The sequence below is a fragment of the Falco cherrug genome, chromosome 8 (assembly GCF_023634085.1).
Source record: "Falco cherrug isolate bFalChe1 chromosome 8, bFalChe1.pri, whole genome shotgun sequence".
NCBI classification, from domain to species: domain Eukaryota; kingdom Metazoa; phylum Chordata; class Aves; order Falconiformes; family Falconidae; genus Falco; species Falco cherrug.
In genome coordinates this window covers 9,432,686-9,446,401 of record NC_073704.1, presented here as the reverse complement: position 1 = coordinate 9,446,401, position 13,716 = coordinate 9,432,686, and the positions used below count along the sequence as shown (strand labels likewise).

The 13,716-nt window shown below is 48.8% G+C and overlaps 1 protein-coding gene across 1 annotated transcript in view; it reads left to right on the top strand.

Annotated features, from left to right (window-relative positions):
• The window catches only part of VWC2L (von Willebrand factor C domain containing 2 like), a 62,744-nt gene extending 49,298 nt beyond the window's left edge, over positions 1-13,446 (top strand). The window contains exon 4 of the mRNA XM_005441491.3: positions 11,378-13,446. Within this exon, the coding sequence (XP_005441548.1) occupies positions 11,378-11,526 (149 nt within the window). The 3' untranslated portion in view covers positions 11,527-13,446. The remainder of the gene's footprint in view (positions 1-11,377) is intronic.
• Positions 13,447-13,716: the final 270 nt, after the last annotated feature.

Sequence of the window (13,716 nt, the reverse complement as noted above, 5' to 3'; positions counted from 1 at the left end):
TTTCTCACTTAATAGATGGTTATTGCTGACTTCGAGGTGTTACTGTTTTCCTTCCTCAACCTTGAATGTGCACAGTAAAAATCTGGTTCAGAAGAGCTGGTTAGTATGCACAGTATCTGCCTGGGCAATGCTGAGCAACTTCCTTGTGTGTTTTTTTTTTACCATAAGCTAAACTTTTCAGTGCTGATTAAGGTATTTGCACACGTAGATGCTTTTAAAATGAAGAGGAATTTGGTGTGCAGATCCCATAGGTGACTTTTTAAAATGCCAACCTACATTTTATATTAGACGTGTCAGGGGGGAAACCCTATATTTGAGGCTAGGTCTGTAGCCCTGCAATTTGCTCTTCTGTCTGAGAGTTGATCCGGAGGCACGCCGTGCGTTGGCTCCTCCGTGGCTTTGGTGGCAGTGGTTCAGCTTCACTGCTGCCCTCAATGCAGGTGTATTATTCAATCAACAGAGTGGGTAAAAAATTGTGAACCTGATATTAGCTATTAATTTTCACTGTAGTAATGTCTAATGCTTCTGGTCAACAGTCCATAACCCACCACTGGGTGAGAAACCCAGTAAAATGGGGAAACTGGGGGCGGAGGTTTTGCGGAGGTTTCAAAGTGCACTCAGATGTGCTCCCAGCTTTGACTTCAGTGCCCTTGCGATCAGAAAGAGAGAGCCTGGATGCACAGGCTTTGGCGAAATGTCCATACAATGAGGCAAATACCATTAACCTAAAGCAGCGGGTAATGTACCGCTTGCCCTATTTTCTTTAGCGTGCCCAGATTGGCTTTATTAGATTAGCTGCACCAGTCTTGGATTTTTAAAAACTGATTAAAAAGATTCATTCTCACGGTTGAGACTGCCAGCAGTTTATTATCATATCTCAATCCACAATATTCCTGCTGGAGGAAAAGTTCCACTCTTTCTGGGCTTTAACCCTGGGAAGTGCCCAGTTTGGCATCCCCTGGTACTGGCTGGCAGCGGTGGCGGCTGTCAGTCATTGGCACCGCTTGTGGCTCATCTCTCTTCTGCAGGTGCCTGTACTGAACGTGTGGTTTTCTCCATATCTCCGTGCTGCCTTCCCCGCAGCGAGCTGTGCCAAATGTCTAATCTAGAGCTTTGCTGCCGCCCTGGAATGGGCAGGGCTGTGTCGGAAAGCGGACAGCATTGCCTGGCAATGGGCAGGTTGGAGGTGACCATCGACCTTGGGCTTGGTCTCCCATTGTCACGCTCATCCCACAAGCACAGCAGATGAAGAGAGGAGTGAGGCTGCAATTTTCGGCGGGTGCTTTTTAACTGTCGAAGAGCTGCTGTCTTTATTTAACTTGCTGAGTGATAATCTCAAGTCTGTCCACACAGCTCAAATCTGTATCAGCGCTGATAGACGTCACCACTCCTAAACAGACTGCTTTTAAATTGCACCCATAGATCTTCCTTGCACGAAAACATTCCTACTCCAGTATTTAGTGATGCCTGAAGTTATGTCTCCACATCAAATTAAGTAACTGTGCTATCAATAAGAAGGAGTAATGCGGTGTATTCCCTTCTGGATGTCTCCCTGTCCCTCATTTGTTTGCTGCTCCTGATTAAGATGGATAACGAGCTATCAGTAATTTTCTGACTGCGGTGCAAAGCAGTGAGGATTAAATCAGTCTGTGTCACTGGGAGCCAGGTCATAATTTAGGGAACCTGAGCGGTCCCCTGCATTCATTAGACTCCAAGGCAGCGGATGCTTGGGGATGTCTGAGCACAGTCTAGATGATGTGAGCATCTCTGCATGGGGAGAGCCAGGAGGTGATGTGGGGCCACCAGGAGATCCGTGTCTCACTGGGCTGGCTGAGAGCTGCAGGTGTGTTTTATCTTATTTATTGTGCTGGCTTCATTGCTGGCAAAATTCAGTGAAAAGGTTCTTGTTGCCCTGAATTTAGCCTTTCAGCTCAGTCTTGCCTTTTTAATGTGTTCCTTTTAATGATCTAGGGCTTGCTTAGAGTGAGCAACTTGGATTTAGGTTGGAGAAGGGTACTGCAGATATATATAGATACATACATGTATATTTTAATGCTCAGATTAAATAACTTTTAGACATCCTCAGGCACCCAGCAATGTGAATTATGGCTGGAAAAATCTCTCACGTAAATAGGGAGTGCTTGAGAAGGGCTGTTAGCATCGTCTTGTGAGGAGTGAAATATGCAGGAGTGATGGAGAAGAGCTGCAGATCAGCTTCGGAGGAGGTTAATTCTCTGGGGTAACAGTACGCAAGATTGAAAGCTGGTGGGTGCCAGGAGATACCACCAGTTGACCGCAGGGCGCTTTTAGCCAGAGCCAGTGGGGTTTGTCCACAAATACAAAAATAAAAGGGACTCATTTTGCAACATCTTAGACAACAGAGCAAATCTGGGGGCATTTATTGGAGGTGCCATCTCTCACTATGTCCAGGTGGCTGGACAAGGCAGCAAGAGTGAACCTTCCACCTTGTGGTCACCTCAAAGAGGTGATACCTGTTACCACAGCTAAGAGCCATCATCATGCAGTACTCTTTCTAAAAATGGAACCACCCCAAGCAGATGGCGGCCTTACAGAAACATCACTCGGTCTATCACTGCACGTATCCGTATTTTGGTTCCTTTCAGCAGAGAGGGCAGGAGGGGCATAACCGTCTCGCTGGGAGCTATTTGCACTTTCTGTGCTGTTGAATGAAGACTGGAGCAGGCTGAGCTTCAGTGGGATAGCTTCACAAACCTCCTGTTCTTCCAGGAAAACACTGGCTGAAAGCAAATCAGCAACAAAAAAAGGCTGTGGGAAATGTATCTTTCAAACTTCCTTGGCTTTGCTTATGTTTATATATATACACACACACATCCCTACATACTTCAGGTCTATGCAAGGCTTTCTTTCGGGATTTTAAAATATCAACAGCAACCAAAAAAGAAGGGGCACAGAGCAATTCCTGAGCTTTTGAATGGCAGAGAGGCCGGAGGACTGCTGTGGCCACTGCTGGCCCTGTGCTCACTCACACCTTCTCCCCAAAGCTTCCCGTGCCTGCCTTGGTTTTCATCCCTCAGCTCATAGGGGAGGATAGGATAAAGCCCACACCAATTTCATCCTGGCATCCTCTCGTTCGTGGGCCTGTTGCCAAAGAAACCAGTGCTGCTTTTGCCTTCCCCCCACCCTGTTCGCAGCCTCCCCCACTGCCAGACAGAGCCCCCTCGCCTGCCAGATGGAGATGCCACATTTCTGGCAGCTGCTGTGCTGGGTAGGTCTTCCTCATACCCGCAGGATGCAATTGCCATCCAACAGGTCTGTTGTGGCATGGGGCGGGATTAGCAGACGATGGCTTGTTTGTGCTGGTGACCAACTTGCACCTACCCACACTGAAAACATCGATGTGCTCCAGCACACAGCACTTCCAAGCTGAGATGTGCAGCCGATTAGCATTTGGGGTGGCAGATGGCTCTGCAAAGTGTTTTGCTTATGGTGGCGAGGACTGACACCTCCAGCATCCCCTGCCTGCCTGCTGTAGGGATTTGTAATTTGCAGCGCTGAGACTGGCACGTGTTGGTAGACTCGACTCCTAGTCCCTCCCGAAGACAGAGCAACATCCAGATTTTACTGGGGGGGGCTGACAGGCATTGCTGCAGCCTCCACGTTTGGGTGCAGGCAGCTAAGGAGAGTGTGTCTGCTGCTGGAGACAGTGAGTGGGCTGGAGAAAGGCTTTCGAAGCCTTGCTGCTAGAGGGGGACACTGACCTGTACGGTCCCGTTTCCAGCCCTGCAGGACCCCATGTGCAGGTTGGGTGGCGATGGACTGAGGAATCGCGTAGTGTATGTATTGGGATGTGCAGGACGGATAGATGTCCTTCAACTGCATAGCCTGGAGGGCAAAGACACCACCTCCAGGAGCAGGGAGGAGGCAGAGCTGTGGCATACTCCCTTCCCTCCTGCCACCACCAAAAGTGATTAGCCACAGACCAGGCACCAGACCAGGGCATTACCAGGGTGTGAATTTACCTCCCCCTGACATGCCATGGTTGTGGCAGCCCTGTTCCTGATGAACCCTCAGGCTTCAGCCATGCTTTAAGCCAGGGTCTTTGGCTTTGGCCTCTTTCTAACAGAAAAGGATTCCAGGGCTGTTATGTTTCGGTGGGCTTTCCATTCGCCCCTGCAGAGCATCACCAAAATTAATTTTCGGTAAGGGAAATCCCAGCATTGGCAACTGACTTCTTTATGTCTCACCTCCAGCTTCACCCGCTGCTTTCTCCTCCCCCTGGGGAGAGGAGGGCAGCCACTCTCGATACCAGGCAGCGAAAACAAGACTTCTTCCCTCCTTGACTCATTAATTAAAGCCACAAATTGAGCTCTTTTCTTGCTATCTGAAGCAATCACATAAATAGCATTGACAGACCTAAATGAACATCCGAAAATATCCTGCAGGATCAGCAGAGAGGAGCTGTGTTAACCTCCAGGGATGGGGGCCATCATTAAAAACAAGATGCTGTGTTTTCTTCCCCGCTGAGCACAGAGTTCAGCCTGGATATGGAGAAGGTCCCAAGGTGCAGGCAATTCTGCCCTCTGTGCCAGACCTCGGGCATCCCTTGGGAGTTTGGAGAGCTGTCCACGAGCATCCTTGTGTGGGTTTTGGGGTGTAATCCTCTGCGGTCATTGCTCTGTGAGTGGTTGTTTCTGATGCTGGGAGTGCCAGACAGTGGCACTGGAGACCGACTTATGGCTTGGGATGGTCACGGTGAAGACTGTGAGATGCCTGTTCTGTGGAGACGTGCAGAAAAATCTGCCTTCCTACTGAGAAGACACTTGGCCACGTTCACTAGAAATGGCCCAGTTCAACACAGATTGCCAGTAGTAAATTCCCACACCCTGTTGCATTCGTGGTCGAGCTCCAAAAGCAAAGTCATCAAGTCTCATTCAGCTGAATGAGCATCCATGGGGATGTTTCAGGCAGTATCCATTCCTAAATACTGTCGGGAAACACCACGGTTTTCTGCTTATACCTTGCAACTTTAATTGTGGGGCACATCACACGGGAACCTGAGGGTTAGCTGGCTAAATTGAGTTGCTGTTTAGCAACTGTCTAAACTACCGGTGCAAGGTAGATAAGCGTAGCCATCAGCACCTCACTCCTTGATGTTATCCATTGACTGAATAAGCTAAATTCTCTTGGTGTCAGCCTTAATATTTCCTAAAGGGATGGGGAGGCTATTAAAGGAGTGGCAGGAGACATAGCATTATCACTGGAAATACTTAACTGAGAGGAAAATACTGCTCTTCGCTGAAATCAGATGTTGTACCATGAGAAGTTCCAGCGAGGGCGATGAGCTTTGTCTGGTGCAAGATGCTGTTCAGGGCAAATCTGAATATCATCGTTGGCCTGAAGTGATTTGTGCTTTCTGCGGTGCTTAACATTTGATTTCCTTTTATTGCTTCTTTGCACACACAAAGCTGAATTCAGAGCTGCTGCAAGCCACAGGCAAAGCTGGTGAGTTCACTAAAACCCACCCGAGAAGCAGCTGGGAGCAGCCGGCAGCCTGCAGCCCATAGCCCCCAGGAGCTGGGCTGGCGTTCGGCACCGAGCGACTCCAAAGCATCAGCGTGACACTGCACGGTGTTGGAGAGCATCAAACCCTAGGCTCCTGCTGACTGCAGCTTTAACTCAGCCTCTGTGAAGTGTGCTCTTGAATCCACAGTTTCCTCTGCATCCCCAGAGTTCTGTGGTGGGGACCGTGCAGAAGATGCAGTTTGTTCCATGGTCTAGGATGGCTGCTCCTCTTGCGTCTGGGCAGTGAGCTTTTTCCAGCATGATAGGGAGCATCAGGTCGGGGGTCTTTTGAGTTTCTTTAAAGCACAACTGTGCCACTGAGTCCTAAGAGGACTTAGTCTTGCACCCATGGGTAGTGTTGCATGATGTAGCAGGTGTGCATGGGGTTAGATGTTCCCTCCGTACCAGGGGAGCAGTTCAGCAGCACAACATGGGTCATCACCAAGGTATCTGGTCTTACACATGCAGTTGGAAAATTCACTGTCACTCTTCCCAAACAAGAAACCGGATATGATTTTTCTACCCTTCTCCCACCAAAACAGCATCTGAATGTCCTTAATATATCTCCATAAAAATCTTCACAGTTGTTCTAGCAAACAGCCTGGAGTGCTGTGGTCTTTTATTATATATTTATATATATTTATTACATAATTAACTATATTAAGCAAAGCAAATCTTACAATTACATTGTCTATGGGAGCAGGAATCTTCTCCCATCGGTCTCCCTGAGCGAGAAGAAGAGGGTGATTACTGTTCTGTTTTCATCACAGCTGTGGTTTAAGATGCTTTTACAAAGACCAGGATGACAGCCCTTGCCCAAAGCAGCTTCCTGTTCCTACTGCTTTTGTGATAATTAACTTTCCTGATGTGCTTGACATGTCATCAAATGTTTCTGAGCACCATCTTTCTTTGAATAATAAAAAACCTCACGTTGCTGTGCTGTTCTGTCTCATTATTTGTGATTTTTCACATCAATTTGGTAGATCCCAGTCTCAGCTGCATCCAAGCAGCACAAAGCCACAGTGGGAAAAGCTCAGGACAGTCCCCAGCAGCATGGGGTTGGGGCACTGAGCTTTTGAAATGTTGGGAAGCTGATCTATGAGATGGAAAAAAAATATATTAGAGAACTTAAGGGAGTCTGCTTAGCTCTGCTGTAGAGCAAAGAAATGACTTGGTTTCTTGTTGTGGGACCTAGTCGTGGCTTTACGGGCTGCAGCTCCTCTAAGGCACATCACAAAGCCACATAGCATCATCCCCAGGTGCCGGATGTTATCTCCAGCAATGCATCAGCTGTTGGCTCTATAAAGCCTGAGGCTGCTGGAAGACTCCCTGGTGACTTGTGCCGTTGCATAGAGAATGCTACTTGTCTGGGGCGTATTTTCAACTAAATTTCAGAAGTACAGTGTCCCTCTCTGAGGACATCTTTCCTGTGCCTTAGCTGCGGGTGCAATGCTCACAGCATCCCATTTTGGATGAACGGGATCCACTTTTCCAATATGAAGGTGGGAGAAGTTTAGATGGGGAAAAAAAGGTGCTGGCTTGATAGCGATTGTGCTGGAAAATTTGATTTCAGGCAGTGGGAATTTAAGTTGACTTATCACAAATGGAGTGTGGAAATTTTGCCTTCTATTAGAAATCCACATTTCTATAGGGATGGGAATAGCAGAGGCAGGAGAGAGGATGCAAAAACGTTCCATCTGGCTTGCTGTGGTGTGCAAAAGAAAGCATTTCACTCTAGTAATTCAGAGGTGGCTATTTTGAGAGAATGCTGGGGGAAAACAAGGTCCAGAGCAGTGGTAGTGTTGCCCTAAATTAAAAGTACCAAGGTTTGACAGAAGAGATGGATGTCCTGAAATGGCAGCAAAACATCACATAGCAGTGCAGAGACCAAAGCCAGGTTTTCTCCAGTTTGCTAAAAGCAGGGGAAAAGGAAAATAAACCCATTTCCTGTAATTTTTCCCTTGGTTCAGCCTCTGAATACAGCTCCTTCCTTAGGGGTGCTCAGGTGATGTTTAGCCGGCCAGCCCAGGGATGCTTGGTGCTGCTTCAGCAAGGGCTGATTTGGCCGCCCCCCTGATGCTCCTCTCAGCCTTCTGTCCTTATGATTTACCCAAAATAGCTGTCATTTTTCCTCTTCCCCTCACCCAGCCCTTTTGGGGGAGGTGGCAACATCCCAAGGACTTTCCGTTAGACACAGAAGTGCTTGCCAGGTCCTTCCTGGCTCAATAGATGCCAGAGATCAGAGGGGCAGATTATCAGTGTTTAATTACTATTTTGCAGAGCTGCCCTATGTCCTTGGCCGGGGCAGGGACATTGCTGCTGTGGTGCTGTCCCCAAAATGAGTGATTCCCTCTCTGCCGGGGACCTCAAAGGCATGGGTGATGCTTTTAGTGCATGCCCCTCATCCATCACCTCTTTTCACCGTGGTGCCTGCTTTCTGCTTCTCAGCTCTGGGGTGGGGACATTAATGAGGGGCATTTAGCGTTTTACTTTTTTCCCAAATGATCCCCCCTGGGGAAGCTGAAGAGAGAGAAGGGATCTGGGTCACTGGGAGGAAGAGGAAGGGCAGCTGTGGCAATGATGGAGCTGCCATGGGATGGACAGATAAGGAGTACACAAGGAAAACCAAGCTTTTCCCCAGTTTGCAGTACCCCATCAGCCAGTCCCACCTTGCTCACCCTCAGCTGATCGTGACCCTGTGCTGTGCTTTGACCCTGCGGCGTTTCAGTGCAGGAATGCACCCAAAACCCTGCAAGGGGGGCGCAGGGTCCCCAAACCCCAGCTGGCAGGTGAAGGTGGGCTCATCTGCAAGTGAGAAGACACACCAACTCTGGTCGCCACAGCCACGTTGAACAGGCCTGCAGTGCTATAAATCCACCAACGTTCAGCACCCGGAGAAGGCTGTGTCTGGAGACCTGTGTGGGTGTCAAGGCAGCATTGGCTTCTCAAATTAGATGATTAACAGGCAGCTACAGGGCAGCTAGAGAGAAAACAATCTTCCCCTTTCCTTGCCATCCGAATCTCCAGAGGGAGCTTTTTGTTTAAATTTTAATGAAAAGGGTTTTTTGGCTCTGGGAGCACAGAGCAGGCTGTTGTGTGGAGGCTGTCCATCCTGGGCATCCCTGACATCGGCAAGCAATCAGAGCATCCTATTAAAGAGGGACAGGCCCTTACTTCAACTTTAAATACAGCTAGCTGCAATTATTGGCATTTTCATTGTGTTTGAACCCTGGACATTTGATGTGAGCAAATGAGCTGACCTGATGGCAAAGTCCACACTGGGCGTCATAACACACCACCACCCACCAGCCTTGGTGAAGCAGAGAATTAAAATCTGTGATGAAGAGCACAGGCTGTGGTGCAACCAGTGCAGGGACCCGAAAGCCATGGGAAGAAGTGACAACTTCAGTGGGTTGCCAGAGAAATACCGCAGCTGGGATCACAGCCTTTCCAGCCAGGATTGTGTCTTCCAGAGAGACACTAACTTCAGAAATCTTCAGCTGCTGACCAAAACAGGTCACAACTTTTTCAATCAGATGCATGTAAAGAAAAACACATATATATATATGTGCAGAGTTTGGCTTTTCTGTATCGCTGTGTGTCCTTGGCTGTTAACTCCTGGCTTTGAATCTCTTTGCACTGTGGAATGACTGAGGTTGGGGGGGACCCTTGGAGGCTGTCCAGCCCAAAGCCCAGCTCAAAGAAGGCTTAAATCCACCCCATGCCCAGTGCATTGCTCCTCAACTGCCAGCAGACCGGTGTAGCCTGAACTCTAGCTCATCAACTGGTGCTGAATTTCCTTGTCTGGAGCAAAAGCCTGCTTCGTCCTGGCATCCTGACAGATTCACGTGCTGGCCAGGCAAAGGAGGAGGCATCCTCCTCCTTTCATGGAGAGACACAGACCTTCCCAGCACCACAGGGATCAGCAGCCCTGGAGTACACCCAGTCACCCCACATTCTGGTACAGGAGCCACCAGAGGCATCTTTCTCAGGCCCTTCTGTTGTGGTTTCATTAAGATGGATGTGAAACGTTGTGGTAGAGCTGATCTACATTTGAAGAGGCCTTTATTAAAAGGCAGGAGGTCACTTCTAAAGACAAACAACTTTCAGGCACAGTTTGGCTCAGCAGCAACCTGAATTTTCTACATCTGGTTACATCCAGCCCTGTCAAACTCATGGCCTGGAGAGCTTAAACATAGGGTCCTGAGGAGCATCTTAATAAAGGCAGGGCAGTAATAAATCAGCACAATGAAATGAACAGTTCTCTGAGACTTCAAAACGTGAGACCCCAGCACGGGATTGGCTATGGCTCTGTAGAGGAATTATAGAGGAATGAAGCTGAGTTAATTAGCATTGATAATATACAGCTGTGGGCTGGCTTCAGGGGCGGTGGGCTGGCTGATGTGGATAACGTGCAGCTGTGGCTGGTTCCTGCTAAGTGGTTAAATAGCTCTAAGGGGTATGAAAGAGGAGCCCTGGATGAAGAGAGACCTGGAAGAAGCAGATGGAGAGAGAGAGTGAGTGCATGCATGCATGCATGCATGCATGCATGTGTGTGCGCACACAGGCACGCATGCATCCATCCATCCTGGATGTAGGTGGACTGGCCTGAAGAGGATAGAGAAACAGCAGGGACAGTAGATAAACTTTTGCGTTAACCTGGTATGGGATGGTAAAAGCCTCGTTGCAGATGGCTATTTTTGATAGCGCTGTGACACAGCTCAGCCTATTTCCAGCTGCATAAGGATCCCATTTTCCCTTCCAAACAGACTTGAGCTTTATTTTAAACACTAACAACTTGCCTGTAATTTCATGTCTGTACACACTCATCTTTTGAATGCACTTCGTGCACCAGAGGCATAGATTAAAACTGGTGGCCAGCCGAGGGGTGACATTTTTGAGCAGCACTCGAGCCACTTTTCAAATGCCTTCACGCTTCCCTGATGCCATGAGTGCGACTGCCTCGATTTTTTTTTTTTTCCATGTACTGCTGGATCTGACATTAATTCCTGGCACTAACTGATGCAGGAGCGAGAGGGGAGGAGAAAAGGGTTTGCAGAAGGACCGCTGGGCAATGGGTATTTGTGGGGCTTTGACAAGGAGGAAAACAAGATCCTTGCTGACTTGCTGCTCAGCTTTGATTTTGTGTAATAAAGAAGCCAACAAAATTATCAATAATGAGCAGATTAAAGGAACTTGCCCTTGAGGAAAAAACATATTTTATCAGAAAGGTTGTTGGGGAGGTGAATTATTTTTGTTAGTTTGATGCTATAAATAATTTTGGGTTAATAGCCTGGAGCTGGTGTGGGTCCCTGGGGTTACTGGGTGTTCAGGTGCAGCTGCTGTGGTCGTGGGGGATGGATGGGCTCTGGTCCTTGCAGCTCAACACAAGCTCACCAGGCTAGAGCAGCGAAGGCTGGCCTGTGTCCTGACGCTTCTCCTCATGGTCTTGTCCATCTCACAGCCAAATTTTATGAAAATTAGTGGGCAACTGAGCAGAAAATCTGGGGGCACCGATGGGGCATCTGATGCCATTTGTACTAGAGGTTGGTTGGGGTACAGAAACAGAAGGAAACTTTCAAGGCCTTTTTTTTTTTTTTTCCCCCCTTATTGCTTGAGGGCAGCCAAAACAATGAGACAAGTGAACAGCATGGGGCAAAGGCTTGGCACTGATCAGGCCGGGAGCGTTGCTGCTGATTTGGCAGCAGCTGTGTTGTGGCCAGAGACCAGTAAGGGGCACCTGCCTGCTCCCAAGTGCTTCTAGCAGAGCTGCTACACTCAATTTAAAATCAAAAAAAGTATTTATGGCTATTACTCCCGTGTGTTTTTGCAGGTCCGAACTGCTTTGCAGGAACCACAATAATTCCCGCCGGCATCGAAGTGAAGGTGGACGACTGCAACATCTGCCACTGCCACAACGGGGACTGGTGGAAGCCGGCGCAGTGCTCCAAGCGCGAGTGCCAGGGCAAGCAGGCTCTGTAGCGGCAAACCCCCCTGCCAGCAGCACCGCCGGCCAAACAACCCGCTGATGATGATGACTATGAAGATGACGAAGGAATGGCTTTGACGCTGCCCACGCGTCCAACCTCCTGCCAGCTGCAACAGGGTCACCAGCAAAACCTTGCGAGGGTTTCACACAAGCAGAGATTTTTACTTGCGGGGAAGGGTCTCCCTCTCCCCCCACCCCCTCCTGCTTTTCTCTCGCTTTACACACTATGTATCCAGTATCTACTCTGCTTTTGTAATTACCAGTGCTTGATAGGGATGCAGTGGTCAGATTTGGGGAGGAAACAAGAAAAACTGCCCACACAAGCTGTTGGACTGGTGATGCCTCTGAGATGCCAGCCAATTCACCGCTCTCACTTTCTACAATGTGGATCGCGGGTTTTTCACGTTTATTTATTTAAAGGTTTTTTTTGCTATTGTGAAATATTTTTTTTTTAAGCCTCTTCCTAAGCTAGGATCGTCGGGGCAATACAGCTATGAGTGAAGCGATGAATCATTTTTATCGTGTCTATAAGGGGAGGGGGCCCACTAAGGACAGGAGGGAGGTAGATATTAAAAGGGGAGGAAGGGGTTAAATAAAAGCCCAGCTGGAATGTAACTTGCAGAAGGACCAAGGTAGATGCACAGGTACACGGCCGGACACCCGAGACACAAGCTGTATCTGTGTTACACTTTCTCCACTGAGTGGGGACAATAAAGTCAAAGACACCTACACAGTCACCGTGACCTTGATCGGAGCACAAGCCCACACCGGCTGCACGGGCAGGCAGGGCTGGCAAGCCAGCAAGGCTTGGCACGGCACCGAGAGAGCAGTGTCTTACCTGGGTTGTCTCTGTGCGATGCCTGGCTGGGGCAGCTGCGGTGGAGCAGAGGGAGGAGGGTCCCTGCTTTGCTGGCAGCACCGCTGCTCTTGCTGGAGCCAAGGGCATCATTTCATTGACTTCAGCAACAGTGGGACTCAGCCGCCATGAGTCAAAATTAAAATATCTGATCCACCCATCACCCTTAGGGAGGTTTCCAGAAACACCCCATCATTGTGCCAGCACTGAACCAGCTCAGCTGGTGGGTAAGAACTTTTGCTGCAGCGCGAAGGAGCTTCCCTGGCTCTCCCCCAGTCCTGGGAGCATCCGTACTGCTGGGGATAACGCAAGCCAGGGTGCATGGGCGGCTGGGGACAGGATGGCTGAGTCTATGGGAATGGGCTCCTGGTGTAAAGGGTCTCTCTAGAAAGCAGCTATGTGCCTGCCTGCCAAGCGGGGAGGTCCTGCTGGTCCCTTTGGCTTTTTCAGCACCGGCACCTCGTGTTTTCTCAGGCTGCGGCTTCCAAGCGATACTGTGAGAGAAAAGCCACCAGTGTCATTTCCCTGCTCTGCCCTGCCCAGGTGAGCACAGGAGCCTTTCCCATCACTGTCCATGCTTGATTTGCTGCTTTTTGGTCATGGCCATTGGGGTGATAGTGCTTACTTGTTCAGACTTCAGCCCAGCTGCTCTTAACAGCGATGGCAGCAAATCCTCCTTACAGCATCCTCCACCGAAGTTGATCAGCCTGGTTGGTCTCGGTTTATGCACACTGTTGCCTTTATATTTTTATTTCTTCCCCATTTTTGCATTTTACTGGAGGGCAAGGGGTAGGACAAGCACTAGCACAGTGATTGCCATACTTTGGCTGAGCATTGGCTTCCTGCGAGTTGAACTGGTACCATTAAAGAAGTCATCACCACATTTCTTTGTAAGCTGTTGCCTGTCAATGACTATCTGGTTTCAAAATCTTCAAACAATAGTGTGCCTGAAACTAGTGAGAAAAAAAAATTCTGTAAAAAATGGGGGGCCGTCTCGAAACAATATTTGATGTGTAAAAGACTATATTATTAAAAAATTATTTTGTTAAATATAAAGTGTGTGAACCAGCAAAAAAAATCCCAAAATTACATATTTGTGGTGTACTTTACTCTGCTGATCACCATCTCCTCCAGCTCCCAATTCCCGAACCTGTCCCTTCCTCCAGCCCCTGACTTGCTGCAGCATTGGCGAGTGCAGCACTGCAGCCAGGGTGGGAGGCGCGGGTGGAGCCTGGAAATAGCCGTGGAAGTCCTACGGATGGGGTGAGTTGCCCACAGAGCTCCTCAGCAGTAAATCAGTAACTCAGCTTTACTTTGTCAGAAGGTA